This window comes from Rhynchophorus ferrugineus, unplaced genomic scaffold (assembly GCF_030347505.1).
Source record: "Rhynchophorus ferrugineus isolate W39M unplaced genomic scaffold, kcgeb_rfMv2 rfM8, whole genome shotgun sequence".
Lineage (NCBI taxonomy): Eukaryota > Metazoa > Arthropoda > Insecta > Coleoptera > Curculionidae > Rhynchophorus > Rhynchophorus ferrugineus.
Window position 1 is genome coordinate 23584318 of NW_027472587.1, and position 16674 is coordinate 23600991.

Genomic DNA, 16674 nt, shown 5'->3' on the forward strand with positions numbered 1-16674 from the left:
ACATCCAAATATCTTGACATGATTGATTTTAGTGATGTTAAACTCAGGTGAAATCCATATATTAAGGGAAAATGTGAAGAAATTAAGCCGAAGAACAAAAAAATATACTGGTAGATGGGTAGATCCTATTCAGCCCTGCCAATATATAATAAGCTTATACTAATGTTCAACTCCGGGGTTGTGTCAGCTAGAACAATAGTTATAATGTACAAAGATTTTAAAACTAGGTTTTGCGAGGTATTGTTGATGCTCGATGGTACATCCATGGTATGTAATGATAAAATAAATAATATATACAATAAATATAAGGACCTGAAGGCAGAAAGTATCTATAGCGTTCTCAAAGACTATGCCGAAAGACATGCACAGAGAATTCCAATAACACATCAGTATTGAAGTTCTCTAGCCCCTAAATAGTGATTGTTTAGTCAGAATATTAAAAAAACCAAAACAGTTTTATCTTATTCAGTAAAACTATTATTAAAACTCATAGCAATAGAATAGAAATAGCAATAAAAACAAATAGCGTATAAAAGTCAATTTACTAGATTACTATAATAAATAATAATAAAAAAAATGTGAAAAGATCGTTCGTTGTAGCCTATAGACACACCTCATACAAATTAGTAATATCAAAACGTTGATAATATTTAAATAATTAGAGCCATAATTGGTTTACATTGCTTGTGCATAATGAATACCAAAAAAAATATACACTGCTGAAACCAATTACGCCCATTAAGCATAAATTCGAACTGAAGAGAACTGTTGAATTATATTTTGTTTAAACTTCATAATTATAATTTAATGTAATTTGTTTTAGATATGAACCTACATATGACTGGAGGCTAATTCTTGACCTAACTATAATGACAGGCATATTATTAATCGTTTTGAGTATTAGCGCTTATATGTTTATAAATGTTAGGGATCTTTGCAAGTACTGCCTACAATTAAAATTCACTAGAATCTCCCATTACATGCATAAATACTTACTAATCGCTATAATAGTATTTGTCTTCCATGGTTCACAAAGGAAACTTCAGGTACGTATTAACTATTAAGTTGATTTATATTATTTTCAAACCCTAACAGAAGGATCCATTTTTATTTAGAACCCGCAATTCTTTAATTATATGTCAGGTCCCTTGATATTCTATTTCATCGACGTTTTCATAATGTTAAATAGAAAGATCATTGAGGTTCCAATTTTTAAAGTGGAGATACACCCTTCTGGTAAGTATTGTATTAATATTACTTTAGATATGCTTAGTACAATCTTAATCTACAAATAAATGTATTGCTACTGTTCCGTTATACCTGCATTAACATACAAGTAAGCCTAGTAAGGGATTAATACATCAGAGTGTATTTCACAAACTAAAATAAAACTGATCTACTAAAGCTACAGTTAAGAATACAATTCTACACTAAACAAGTTCGTGTGGTTTGGTTCGTTTCAATGTTCTGATTTCCTGCGTGTTGTACAGTAGTTATATTGCTTCCACGTTGCTATAATTTACTAACCTTACCTCATATTTTAAAGAAATATCTTGGATCACTAACCTATAATTTGTCTTTATGATAACTTAAATCTAGGTATATAACTAGGAGGACCCATCGGCCCTATCTCAGTCTCTGGTGAAATAATTTCTATAAATGCCACTGCTGATTTTTTTAATATATGCACCTCACTACACAACATTACGCAAGATCAGATGGTTTGATCCTTTTGATCCTGTGTCCTGTTCTGGGTGATATCGAATAGTTGCAATATTTCAATATTCATATGAGAATGGAGTCTTCTCGTCTATTCGTATGTGAATGGAGTCTATCCTCATGCCCCCTTGCAATTCTCTTGAGTTCTTGACTTACTATGAGTATCTGAAGGTCTCGATATAGGTAATCAGTCCTATAGTATTTGGGTGCACCCAGAATACCTTTCAGGACTTTCTTCTGAAAAATTTGTATTTTATTTATGTTACTCTTTGCAGAATATCCCCATAATTGAACTCCGTATGTCTATATAGGTTTCCGTATTTGCTTATACAATAGCAATTTATTATGTACTGATAATTGTGATTTTCCTCCAATTAGCCAGTACATTTTCCTATATTTCAATTTCAATTATTTCCTTTTCTTCTTTATATGTTCCTTACAGCAAAGTCTTGCATCGAGATTCATTCCGAGATATTTAGCGTTGTTGCTATATGGAATGATAGTATTATTTAATGTTATTGATGCTTGTACGGTCTGTTTATAGGTAAACTGCACATGTGCACATTTACTTTCATTAATTCTTATTTTCCAAGCTTGTGTCCAATTATTTATATTGTCACTTGCCTGGTGAAATATTCGAGAGGCTTCTTCACTATTGTCTCCGACAGCTATAATCGCAGTATCATCAGCAAATGTAGCCATCGTGATATTTTCCATTTGTGGTATATCACAAGTGTAAAGTAGATAAAGCATTGGTCCCAGTACACTTCCTTGTGGTATACCTGCTTTATTTTCTTTTATTGTAGAGTAAGCTTCTTCTTGTTTGACTCTAAACATTCTGGTTGTAATGAATGATTTTAACAATTCGGTATGTTGTTTTCGTAACATTTTCTGTAATTTATCAACAAAGCCTTCATGCCAAACCCTATCGAAGGTTTGTGCTATATTTAAAAGGATAGCCTTCCCAGATTTTGGGATCATTACAATTTCCGCCATCTTCCAAATCTCTGGGACATGTTTTAATCTAAATGCTGTATTGATCAAGTTGGTGAGTTTTTTAATTGCCTTTCTTGGTATTTTTTGCAGTAATTCTCCTATTATTAAATCATAGCCTGGTGATTTCCTGGAGTTAATGTCAGTTTTAATAACTTTGGTTAACTCTTTCGGCGTGACTCATTCAATCATCGAATTTTCAGTTTCTATGTCCGGCAAATTATGTTCAATATTAATTTCGTTCGGTTTGAAAGTTTTTTCTAGATATTCAGCAAATGCTTCTGCTTTTTGGTGATTGTCACATGCTCAATTCCCACATAGGTCTGTTATAGTTGGACTGTGTAGACATGAGCGCTTTAGATATTTTGTGGATTTCCGGAGTGAATAATCACGTTTCTTTATCATCTGTTACATTTCTCAGATAGTCATTTATGGTTTTGTTTTTAATTTCCAGTATTTTTCTTTTCAGTCTTTAGGTTATATTTTTTAAACTATTTTTATTTTCAGGTATTCTGTTTTGTTACCATTTTTTTCGTAATTTACGTTTTCAGCTACCATTTCCTTCACTTCTTTTGGATAATTAATTCCTTTAGTTGTACTCTTAATTTCTGGAGTATTATTCCAAGCAGCTTGTTGAATATCTACTACGAATTTCTCAGCTTCTATATTTAATTGTTCAGTTGTCTTGAGGGGTATATTTAATTGAATTCGTTTGTTTAATTCTTTGTCTTCCTTTGTGTATCTTTGGTTATTTTGACTGATACTTTGGGCATAAGTCATTTCACCATTAACGTTGTTATATTTTTTATTTTCACTCAGTGTTTCTGGAGGTTTAACTTAAGCTACTGTATTTCTCCTCTCTTGTAGTGTTTTAACAACTACACATCCTCTATCACTTGCCAGATGCGCTTCATTGCAGTTTACACATTTCCGCTTAGCTTCTTTGGGTTTTCTACACTCTGCGGTGGTATTTTACCTGAACATTTTACACCTTTAGGTTCTCTTCTACAGAATTTCTGTATGTCCATGCAATTGGCATCATTGCATTGCGGTATTGAATTCGATTTTTTAGAGGTTCGATTTTTATTTCGACCCCTAAAATTCTTTTAATACCAAAAATTGTTTTTGTGCCCATATCATATTCAAAGGCTAACATAAATAGAGGTAATGGCTTCTTGTAGACTAACATTTCTCCTTTCTTATTGTTGGTCTTTTCTTTTTTTTTTAATATTTTTCGCATTTAAACATTTAAGCTAATTTTGGTTTAGTTCTGCGATAATTTTTTCACTTTTAGCTGTTGATGGAAGCCCTGTTGTCATAACTTTGATGTCTCTGGTTTGTTTGTCTTCATAAGAGTGCCATTGCAGTTTCACCAACTGTAAACAATCAATTATTTTTGTGAATGTTGTACGACATTCAGCGTTCAGTTTTACTTGTCCATTGTTTAGTACCGTCGCTTTGAATATTATATAGTTGGACCTCAGTGTTTCGTAAACCAAGTCAAGGTCGGTAACATTAGTTACGATAATTGGGGGTGGCCTGGGCATTCCAATTTCATTATTTTGTTCAATATTTTGTTTTATTTTTATTTGCTGTGATGAAGATCCTGGGGAATTATTTGCTTTTCTTTTTTTACTTTTAACCGTTATCCAGCCTACTTCTTTCTGCAGTTCTCCTTCATCTGCTTCGTATGTAACAATAGGACTGCTTTTGTTGGCTTGATGGTTTTTCGTTGTTTTGTCCTTGCCGTCAGAGCTTTGTTTATTTAGTTGTAGCTGGAGGGAATTTATTTGTTTTTGCATATTGGCTAATTCAATTTCGAGACTCTCCCGCGCCGACTTTTCGTTCATGCACGCTTTGTAGAGTGCCTGTTCGTTCTGGGTTCTAGTGGTATTATCTACGTTCAAAACTACAATATGTAATACGCCTGATGTCGATATTTCCATTTTATCTGTGTTTTGTGCAGTGTTCTTCTCCATATTTTTTTACGTATTGTTGAAATAATACTGTTATTTTATTATCCTACGTTTCAAATTATCCTACGCTGCATTTGTGATCCAGATGTTGACTTTTTGGCCCTTAACGTTTTATGGCATTTTGCATTTATTTTCTCCTGTAGTGACCTTTTTTTCCGATCGCACTTTCACATTTTCACCAGTCTTTAAGATGTTATTGTTAGACTTTTTTTAACGCCGCATTTGTGACACAGATGTTGCACTTTTGTTTCGTTTGACTGAACTTCTCTCCGAACACGTATTTACTCTATGAAAGGCAAACGTCGACTTTTATTCGCAATACATGATTTTTTAATTTATTAATCCTTTTGGTTCGTCAGCCTTTAAGGCCTTTTTAGAGCCTGTTGCGACTATTATTTACAATGTAATCTAGGCACTTGACATATTCACATATCACATTTATATATATTTTCCTAGTATAATATTTTTTATAATTTATTTAATACATAGTTACTATATAAACTAGTCATTGCCAACTAATCTACAATTTATCTTTTCAATAATCAATAACTTACTAACAATCTACGTATATATTTAGGAGGACCCATCGGTCCTATCTTAGTCTCTGTTAATGTTATTAGGTCTCTGTTAAGGTTTATGTTTATGTTTATGTTTATGTTTATAATGTATTATGTTTATATATAAAGACTGCTGTTTTTCTATAATATAAACCTCCCTACACTACATTACATAAGATTAAATAATTTGATTATTTGAGTCCATTTTCTGGTGTTATCGAATAATAATATTGCCTCGATATTGACAAAAGAATTGAATCTATCCTCATGTGTCATTGCAATTCTCTTGGCTTCCTGAGTGACAGTCGATATATTTCAAGATCTTAGATATTACTGACAGCAGTGAGATAGGTCTGTAGACATTTACTCCATTTGGTAATTTTCCAGGCTTTGGGATCATAATAATTTCAGCCATTTTCCAAACGCCTGGGACATGTTTTAATCGAAATGCTGCATTAATCAAATTTTTGAGTTTTATAATTTCTTTTCTTGGTAGTTTTTACAAGCAATTGTCCTACTATTAAGTTACAATCTGGTGAATTCTTTGGATTAATATAACTTTGGTTACTGTTTTCAGAACAACTGATTCAATTCAAGTCGAATTTTCACATTTTATATCTAGAAAATTATACTCAATAAAACTTCCGTTTTGAGTGAAGATTTTTTTAAGTGATCAGCAAATGATTTTTGTTGATTGTTGCTAGCCCAATTTACACGTAGAAGAAATCTCATAGAAAATACAACGTAGAATAAAAATAAACAGATCTGGAGTTTTCTATGGATCAGTCGGCCAATAGTTTGGTTTTCCAGTTGACATGCTCATTGTCTTTAGTTGTCATCATTCTAGATCCCCATCTTTATAATTTAAAGAAACCACCACCAATTCAAAAAATTTACCTTCTTTTGATTGTATTGGAGTGAAATAGATTACAGCTAATATAAACCTGTATCTACTTGATGTAACAGTTACTTCTTTTACTTCATTTTCTCCTGAACTAAGACCGGTTCATTGATAGTGGCAAATGTTATTTTTTATTATTATTGGACATCTTCTTCTTGCATTATTAGCTGGATCTATGGTCTTATAGAAATTATATATTCAAAAATGTATAAAAGATTATTTGTCAAGTGTATCTCAGATATTAGGCAAATATCTATTTTCTACAATTTTTGGAATAGTTGTTGGACATCATTAGCATTCCAAATTGCAGTTCGAAGGCCTTTATTTGCTATTGTGTTTTTAGAGGCCATAAGTCTATTGTTTTCTAATTCTTGAATTCTTTCTGAGATTTTCTTTGTTCTAGCCTAAAAACCAGGCGGTGCAATGCATGACGCATAGGTATGCCGTGACCAGGTGGTCGCGGAGACTTGCCCTGGAGTGACAAGTTGGACCGGGTTTATGTGAAACTGCCTCTGGGCTTACCAATACACTTAACCGAAACCGCCTCACAGTTGACCCCTGTGGATCGCTACTGCTACTGCAATAAATTTGGGGATATGGCTCCCGCTGATCGGGCAGCCGTTATTGGGCACGAGGGCCCGGCGATTCTATTAATTCGCGAACCTGTGTTAACACACAACTAGATACTGTTGTGTGCGGGCAAAAGTTATGACTGTAGCGACGGATGAGGCCATTTCAGCCTGGAAAAGGGGAAGGAGCTTAGCGGTGACGCGGTGCTAAGCTACCAGCATGTCGACAAGCTCGCGAACAAGCACGTTTTCAGAAGAACTTGAGCTAAGTTGTTGTTTGTAGAATGACTGAGATATGAAGTGCTTGATTTCTGGAGTATCAGTTTCCCTATGAATTTGATTATTTCTGACAAACCATGGAGCGTTTAATATTCTCCTGAGGAAATTATTTTATAAAACTTGAAACCGTTTAACCTGGTTGGGTGTAACAAACTTGAAGTAGACATTAGATCCGTAGAGGAGTACGGACCGAATTAACATCTTGTAGAATAAGCATTTGATGGACATGGGAAGTTTGCTAGAAGGGCAGATCAGAGAAGATAGCAGGTTTGCTATCCCCGAATCTTTTTGGATTGTTTTCTGAATTTGGGAATGCCAACCGAACCGCCGGTCGAAGTGAAGGCCTAGGTACTTGAGGATATCCAGCCATGGAATTATTGCGTTGTCGATCTTAAGTTGCGAGACGCACAGTGAGTAACGCTTCTTATGGAAAATGATGGCCTGGGTTTTCAGGGGGTTGATTTGCAACCTCCAGAATTTGAACCACTTGACCGCATAATCGAGTTGCTTGTAATTGTAACTTAGAACCTGGCGGCCGTGAAGAAAGCAGTGTCGTCAGCGTAAAACGCGAAGTCAATGTGCTCTTTTCTCGGCAAACCTGAAATAAAGAGGTTAAATAAGACTGGGGCCAGCGGGGAACCTTGAGGTACGCCAGCATCGATTTGTTTACGACTAGAAAGTGATTCCCTCATTTTGACCTGGAAAGATATGTCCGAGAGATAGGACTTGATGAGAGCGATTACGTCTTCTGGGCGGCCTAACCGCACGCACTTTGCGATCAATCCGTCGTGCCAGACCTTTGGTTAGGTCCAGAAGAACTGCTTCAAGCTTTTTACGTTGGTCAAGAGCGTGATGGATGTGTGCGGCCAGACAGGTAGCCTGATGGACGGATGAGTGGTGAACGCGAAAGCCGAATTGCTCATCAGTAATGATGTTGTTTTCCTTTGTGAAAGAGTTGAGAGCATAGAGTATTGCCCTCTCGGCAAGCTTCGAAATGGCGCTGAGAAGGCTGATAGGCATGTAATTAGATGGAGATGATTTTGCTCCTTTCTTGAATATAACCGCTATATGTGCGTGTTTCCAAGATGCCCGGAAATGTTGCAGCCTCATGATGGAGTTAATGATGTTTGCCAGTGCTGCGAGCTGCTTATGCGGGAGCTTTTTTTACCTGGGTAATCGATATTCCATCGAAACCTGGAAATTTTTTGGTTTGAAGTTTGCCGATCATAGTCTGTAGGGACTTTGGAGACAGGAAATGGTTGAGAAGAAAGGCTGGGGTTACTGGTCTTTTGATGGAGTTGGATTCGTTGATAACAGTGTCATTATCTTTAGCTTTAGTGTTCTCTGGGGGTGGGAGGTATTTCATTTGAGCTTCATAGGTCTCTACGAGGAGCTCGACTTTTTCTTGGTCAGTGACTGCGAAATTTCCTGTAACCGCTGACTTCAGGGGGGATGACATTGTGCGTCTTCCCGACGAGGCATTTGGAGACACGCCAGAAGGCTTTTTCCTGAATCTTGTTAGTGAGACTTGAGTGGTGGCGCAGTTTCCGAATTTGAGAAGTACCGGACGATGGTCAGAGTCTAGTTCGTCAAGTCGAGTCCTCGACTTCGGAATGTCGATTTACGTCTTGAAGAATAAAGAAATCAAGGATTCTTGCTGCGCCTTGAGAGACTGTACTAGGGTGATGAGTGGGTTCATCTGGCAAGGCAAGACCGTAGCCCAGATCTGCACTTAGAGCTACGATGGCGTTAACTGCGGGATTCGCTCTGGAACACCCCCAGGTGGGGTGGTGGGCGTTGAAATCGCCACCTATTATTTTTGGAAATTTTCCTTCGACGAGTGATCGGTATTCGGTATAGTTGAATGCAGAAGATTTCCTGTACAGTGATGTAATCACAAAGGGACGTTCTTGGATATCGATTTTAATGGAGGTTGTTTCGAAGTTGTTTACTGATAACGATGGAAGGAGCTCGTGTTTGACTCATTTTCTGACGAGAATGGCAGTTCCACCGCCTCGACTCGGAGTTCTATCGTTTCTGTAGACATAAAAGCGTTTGAAAAAGAGACGATGCGAAGGTTTCAGGAAAGTTTCCTGGATGAGAACGATGTCGACGTCATAGAATATCATGACGTCTTCCAATTCTGCTTGCTTTCCACGTAAGCTGTTTGCATTCCATGTCATCAGTATAAGAGATTTTTCCAATCTCCATTTCCATTTCAAAGAATTAAAAGGCTGCTGAAAGTTAAAGAAACAGGTAAATGTTGCCGCTTAGGCGGCGACATTTGGAAAAAGACGAGCAAGTTGGTGAGCCAGGGCGATCACTTGCAGGTCAGTAAACGCCTGCGTTGGGGAGTTAAGGTCCGGTGTTTGGGTTGGAGCATGCTGGGTGGCGCTGGCTAGTTTTTGGGCTAGCTTCCTGCCACCTTGATTACTCCATGTAGAAACTTGTGGAGGCCTGGATTCGGTCGGAATTTTTGGTTTTCTTGGAGCAGGACGGCAGCTGCAACCGCTGAAGTTTGCGGTATGAATTTCACCGCAATTGCTGCACTTTGGAGGTGCTTCGCGGATTTTGGTACAGGATCTAGTGTCGTGATGCCCGGCACATTTGACGTACCGTGGGGGGGCTCGGCAATACGAGCTGGAGTGCCCGAAAAGCTGGCAGTTGAAGCACTGCACTGGCTGGCCGTTTCCCCTCTGGACCTCGATCTTCACTGTGATGACGCCGAATTTGGTCATATATATGATCTGTCGCTCTTTGCCAAGGACAAGTACCTGAACAATTGGTAGTTCTATCCCGAATTTTAATTTCCATCTTTGCACAAATTTGGGATGGAAGCCTTGATCAAAGAGAAGTTCATGTACCTCGTCAATGCAGAGTGATTCTGGGATGTTTCTTATTATTACCCGGAATGCTCTCTCCTCCGGATGACAGAAGGAATGATAAGGGTAATTCCTTTCATCGAGCAGGGTAGAATTGTCTTATTCGTCGCTTGGGGACAAATAAGACAATGGACGAATAAGACAATGCCCTCCTTTTTGTTTCGGGTTATAATATCGATTGATTGTGCCTTAGTAATTCTAATGAGCTCCAAGAACCTCTTCTTGTCCCGGAGCACTCTAGGCGGCGATGGATGAGATCGTTTCAGCCTGGAAAAGGGGGAGGTTAGCGGTGACGCGGTGTTAAGCTCCCAGCATGTCGACCAGCTCGCGAACAAGCGCGTTTTCAGAAGAAATTGAGCTGAGTTGTCATTTATGGAATGATTGAGATGTGAAGTGCTTGATTTCTGGAGTATCAGTGTCCCAATGAATTTGATTATTTTCGGCAAACCATGAATCGTTTAAGATTCTCCTAAGAAGCTTATTTGGGAAAACTTGAAGCCGTTTCACCTGGTTGGGTGTAACTAACTTGAAGTAGACTTTAGATCCATAGGGGAGTACGGACGGAATTAACATCTTGTAAAATAAGAATTTGATGGAGATGGAAAGTCTACTAGAAAGATATATCAGAGAAAATAGCAGGTTTCCTTTCCCCGAAACTTTCTGGATTGCTTTCTGGATTTGGGAATACTAACCGAACCGTCGGTGGAAATGGAGACCTAGGTACGCGGTACGTTCCAACAATGGAATTGTTGCGATGTCCATCTTAAGTTGCGAGACGCGTAGTGGGTAACGCTTCTTATGGAGAATGATGGCCTGGGTATCCAGGGGGTTGATTTGCAACCTCCAGAATTTGAACCACTTGACCGCATGATCGAGCTACTTCTGCAAACGTTCATGAATTGTAATTGTAACTTCGAACCTGGCAGCCGAAGCAGTGTGGTCAGCGTAAAACGCGACGTGGGTGTGCTCTTTTCTCGGCAGATCTAAAATAAAGAGTTTAAATAAGGATGGAGTCATCGGGGAACCTTGAGGTACGTCAGCATCGATTTGTTCTCGACTGGAAGTGTTTTCCTGATCTTGGCCTGGAAAGATCTATCTGATAGGTAGGACTTGATGAGAGCAGTTAGGCCTTCTGGGAGGGGTGTGGTTTTGGTTAAGCTTTTTCAAGTTGACAAGTGTATGCTTCACCAACGTAATACTCCTTTTTTGTTCCATTTTGTATATAATTGTGTTTTTTTCGAAGTATTTTTGTTCACAGATGCAGATAAAGAATTGAAAATAACTTTTGAAACAACCAAAACTTTTGAAAACAAAAATGCAAACTCCTCAATCTCTAATCAATATCTTTAATTATTTCAGATGTCGTTTGTATAACGATGCGGCGACCAGAGAATTTTCAGTACACAGTCGGCCAAACCGTCCGCCTGTCAATACCAATACTAGGCCGAAGAAACTATCACGAATTCTGGTTATCATCAGCTCCATGTGAATCCGATTTACGAATTTATATTCCCGTCATTGATCGCTGGTCGCATAAAATGTTTTCGCTCTTTGATGGCAATGAAAAGAGACACAAGATGTTACCAATTCGCGTTTGCTTGGAAGGACCTCTTGGCACCGGGATCGAACATTGGGAACGATATGAAGTTGCGATCTTCATTGGCGATGCTACCGGAATATCCCGATTTGCATCAGTTCTTAAGGATATAAATAACTGTCTTAAAATTAAGGCACAAATATGTTGCAGAAAGGTAATAATGTTAAATTAATAATCAGAAGTAAATGCAAATATTTTTGTTGAAAGAAAAATTAACAAGAGGCAAAAAGTCTGTCTTATTTGATTCAATATATTAATGTTATTTTCAGTTCGAAATTACAAACTCTACTTATTAATCGATAATACTGCTTATGAAGTGTTAAGAACACACTTGATCTTTATACCTCGATTATTTAAATTCTATATTCCTATTCATTATTATCAAGAAAAGCTTAGTAATCTCTTAATGGTACATCGCCATTTACTAAATGCTGGTTTGAAGTATTAGTCTTATAAAATAGTTTTAAAGCATATTTTTAATTTGAAACCTTATCGTGAAAAATCGGTACAATATATTCTACTCAAAGTATTTATTGTCCATCGATAGCCACTACTTTTTACCATCTTTTTATGGAATTCATCTTGAATGATCAATATGTCTTTTGAGTCTATCAAAGAATAGACCCATTTTTAGTATCTTCATAACTAGTAAAATGCTGCAGAGGGAGATCACGGCTCATATGTCGGAACAAATAATAATCAAAAGGAACTAGGAATAGGGCAGTTGGAGTAGCACTACCCATTTTAGTATTTCCAAGTATGTTTTTTTTGTAGGATTTACAACATGTGGTGGAGCGCTATCAAGCTGAAGAATAACTTTGTGGTGTCTTTGCTCGTATTTCGGCCATTCTTCTCACAAACTTTAACTCAAACGCATCAATTGTAGTCGATAGCAATTCCTATTGATGGTTTCATCTAGTAATGCCTTCAAATTATTGTCTAAAAATTGTCTTAGTTCTCCAGAGGTCTATGCTTTCAGTGTCAAAATGTGTTGTGTGTTTAAATCGATGTAGCATAGTTGCCATAAACTTCACACTGCTTTCGTTGACCTTCAGCCGCATTTTTCTTCAAATTGAACTAAAAGAGTTAAACTTTCCGCAAATGCGATTTACTCGACACATATTTAAATTTTTTCAACGCACCGAAAATAATTTCGGCAAAATGACACATACCAAAAAGCATAAGATGAGGCTTCAACATGAAGTTGCATACGATGCGATTAACAACGTAACACCATCTGTTGTAAACCCTTTAAAACAAATTTGTTATTGGCCTCATAATTTGTGCTCTTTCTAACAGATAAATTAAAAATAAGAAAGTATTGTAGCTTAGATATGGTGATTTCAAAAAATGCTATTATAGCACATAGGATGAAAGATTATTGTGCGTTTTTACTTATGCAAAATTAAAAGTACAGCTCAGACCCATAGAGTATTTATGATATTTGTAGTAACAAATAATTCCTTTAAGTATAGGAATTTATTTCGATACACATTTTTAATGTTAACGATTAATAGATCTTATTTCAAGAAGTTTGCTGAATACCTACAATAATATTTTCAGAAAAAGTTTATATCTTGTTATAGAATAATCAATATCAAATCATCATTAAGGTGCTCATATATTTATCTAGGTTGTATACGACATAACTTTTCAAATATTTAACCTTTAAACTAATCTGAAATATGTACTTGGGTGAATCTTGGTTGAGCTACAAACTGTTGCTACTTTTGTGTTGAATTTAGGTCTTTACCCAGTGGTTATAAGGGTGATACAGCGATTATAGCGACCCTCCCACTTTTTGATACTATTTTTGTAGTACGATTTGTCCTTTGCTTCAAAATAGGCCTCAGTTTCTGCGATCACCCCTTCATTCGACGAAAATTTCTTCCCAGCGAGCATTCTTTTGAGATCTGAGAACAGGAAATAAACGCTGGAGGCCAGATCTGAAGAATACAGTGGATGATGAAGCAATTCGATACCCCAACCATGGATTCTTGCTATCGTTTTCACTGACTTGTGACACGGAGCAGTGGTGAATCTTGGTGAAGCAGCATTTTCTTTTTCTTCAAATGCGGCAGATTTTCGTCGATTTGCCAGCCGACTGTTGCGTCTTCCCACGCTTTGGAGCGGGTTCATCGTATGCAGTCTACTCGGATGACTGTCAATTGGACTTTTTAGTGAAATGATGGAGCCATCTTTCATCCATTGTCACATATCGATGCAAAAACTCGGGTTTATTATGCTTGATCATCTTTAAATACTACACAATCATCTTCATCTCGTCGTTGTTTTTGACAAAAAGTGAGCTTGCGCTGCACTCACTTTACAGAAAGCTTTCTCATACCCAAATATTCGTGAATGATATGATGTACACGTTCAGTTGATATCTTTAGAGTGTCTGCTATTCCAGTCAATTTCAATTTACGGTCATTCAAAATAATTTTGTGTATTTTTTAAAGTTTTTGTCTGTAACAATCTCTTTTAGGCGGCCACTGCGTTCACCTTCTTCGGTGCTCATTTCACCACGATCTAAACTTAGCATACCAATCCTTGATACTTGATTTCTGGGGCAGTATCCGGAAACTCGACATCAAGCCAAATTTTTGCTTCAACTGTATTTTTTCCCTTCAAAAAGCAATATTTTATCAACACGCGAAATTCCCTTTCATCCATTTTTTTTCACAATAACAAAAGTTGCTTCATATAAATTGCTATAATTTACAAAATAATAATCCGAGAGCTGTCAAATTTATACACGCAACATTTGATGGCCAGGGCTAACTAAAAAACATGTGTCAGACCGGGGGCTTTTCAATTGACCTATTAAAAGTTACAGTAATCTCTCGTTACACGCGGTCTCGCCAACCGAGGTTTCACTTATTCGTGGTTCCGTTTTTCAAATTTAAGCTAACAAAAGCCCAGTGATCTCTCTTGTTTTGTTGTAACGCTTCAGGTGATTTTATGATGTGTTTGCGTTTGTTTACAAATCATTAAATCCACGGCAGTGGAAAAATAAAAATAAGGACTGTCGGCATGTGTTTTTAGAAAGCTAATCCTAATGCTTGGATTACGATGACGCTATTTAAAGATTGATTTACTAAATGTTTCGACCAAGTGTTAAACAGTATTTGGCCTCAAAGTCACTACCATTTAAGATACTTCTGCTTATTGACAAGGAGCCCGGACATCCAATATGAAAATACAATTTTTACCTCCCGACACAACTTTACCGAAACTGTTACCGAAAGTTAAAAAACAGTTTAATATGCTCATTGCATAACCATTATTAAAGATTCAGTGAGTGACTTAAGACCATCAACTATAAATGCATGCTGGAAAAACTTGTTATTATCAATATATCAGCATTGCTGGACAAAGAAGCCGATGCGACTAAGATATTACAAGATCAAATTAGGCATCAAATAATTGGAGATGGGTTTGAAGACAATGAACTCACAGAAGAGGAACTCCTTCAAATTTTGAAAAGCAACAAAAATAATGAATGAAATTAGCAATATTATACTCCTCAAGAATTAGCTGGAAATCAACTACGTCTTTAACTTTATTATCCGCTCATTAACTGCAGGTTGGTTTTAGACCTGGATCCTTCACTGGAATGAAGTATGGAGTTTAATAATGGTCTAGAGGATTTACTACAACAGTATAAAGAAGCACAGAAAGACATTAAGAAAATAATGAAGCAGCCAACAATATTTTTATTTTTTATTACATTTATATTTTCTAAGTACATATAACTTTGTGCCTTGCGTACTATAGGTGTTTTTTTTTTGTTACTTTATGTTTTTATGTAGACTTCTCGTTTGGAGTTCTGAAATCTTTGATTTTTCGTAACCATAAATATTTTTAATTTTAAATGCGACTTTAAGCATTACAAAGAATTAAGTCATAAAACTAACAATCTCATTATATTATATCAGTCATGATTTTAACAAGCTATAAAAACCTATTTAAAAATATATTTAATTTCAAGAACACAAGGTCAAAATAAAATTTTCTGCTACCAAAATTATCACGACTGACAACATACTTATATTTTGTCGATTTTAGGTTATTCGTTTTAACAAAATTCAATTATTATTAGCCAAACTAAAATTATATTTTAGGTTTACCTCATCTGGTCGTCCGACACCCATAAACAGTTTGAATGGTTGGTCGATTTGATCCATGAGACAGAACACAATGATCCGAACGGATTATTCAGCTGTCACATATTCATAACAGAACTTTATGAAAAATTCGATTTGAGAACTATACTGTCGTTCATATTCGAAAAATATTATCGGAGAATATTCGGCAAATCCCTATTTATGAATCTAAGGGCCTTAACTCACTACAGTCAACCATTCTTCCCTGAAATTTTTCAAACCGTGAGCTCAGTTCATTCAAGTGTAAGTAGATTAATTTAAAATTGAAAGCATCCCGCTCATTATCGTTCTATTTTACAGTCAAGATTATTTGGAGTTTTCAGTTCTGGATCTAGTAACCTCGTGAATTCTGTAAGCCAGGCTTGTACTAAAATAAATGAATGCAGCAACAGAAAGTTTCAACATCATCCATATATCGTTTAGTAAATTTATGTTTTACAGTATTCACGCAATATTGTATCTATTATAATGTGAAATATATGGCAATATTTTTAGTGTTTAAATAAATTGTTTAGTCTCCCATTATTGTTTGGATTATGCTAGAAAGTGCAATTTCGATAAAAGCATACATTAGGATATAATTCATAAGATGAAGCTGCACGGTGTATAATTATATATACAAAAAAAATTAGAAAAAAAAACAACAATCAATGATAGAATGCTATTGTAACTTTTACCTTTTTCCATCAATTTTTGTAGTCTTTACATTTTTTTTGTTACTGTATTTCCAAGAGTGTCACAACGAACCATTTTGAAATATTCAAGTTTTATCGAAATACACAAATTCAAATAGTTTATCTTGCTTGGTCTTATTTTATGCCTATTAAAAATTGAATTCTTTTTAAGGTAATGTCTGGAAGTTTCATTAAACCTCTCTGAGGGCTATCTTTACACCATTCGAACCCTATGCCCTGTAAGAGTGTATGAAAGGATATCTTACATCCCTCAAAGAGCTGCATGACCCTAATTCTTTTATGTATACTTTCCAAACAGACAATTTTCTCTAAAATAATTTTATTATATTATGCTTAT

At 36.2% G+C, this 16674-nt stretch overlaps 1 protein-coding gene across 2 annotated transcripts in view; it reads left to right on the forward strand.

Moving 5' to 3' along the window:
- The window catches only part of LOC143200585 (dual oxidase 2), a 51201-nt gene extending 35038 nt beyond the window's left edge, over window positions 1-16163 (forward strand). For both annotated transcript variants that reach the window (XM_076411053.1, XM_076411054.1), the window contains 5 exons: window positions 824-1046; window positions 1116-1236; window positions 11236-11627; window positions 15601-15885; window positions 15943-16163. In XM_076411053.1, coding sequence (XP_076267168.1) covers window positions 824-1046; window positions 1116-1236; window positions 11236-11627; window positions 15601-15885; window positions 15943-16065 — 1144 coding nt within the window. In that variant the 3' untranslated portion in view covers window positions 16066-16163. The remainder of the gene's footprint in view (window positions 1-823; window positions 1047-1115; window positions 1237-11235; window positions 11628-15600; window positions 15886-15942) is intronic.
- Window positions 16164-16674: the final 511 nt, after the last annotated feature.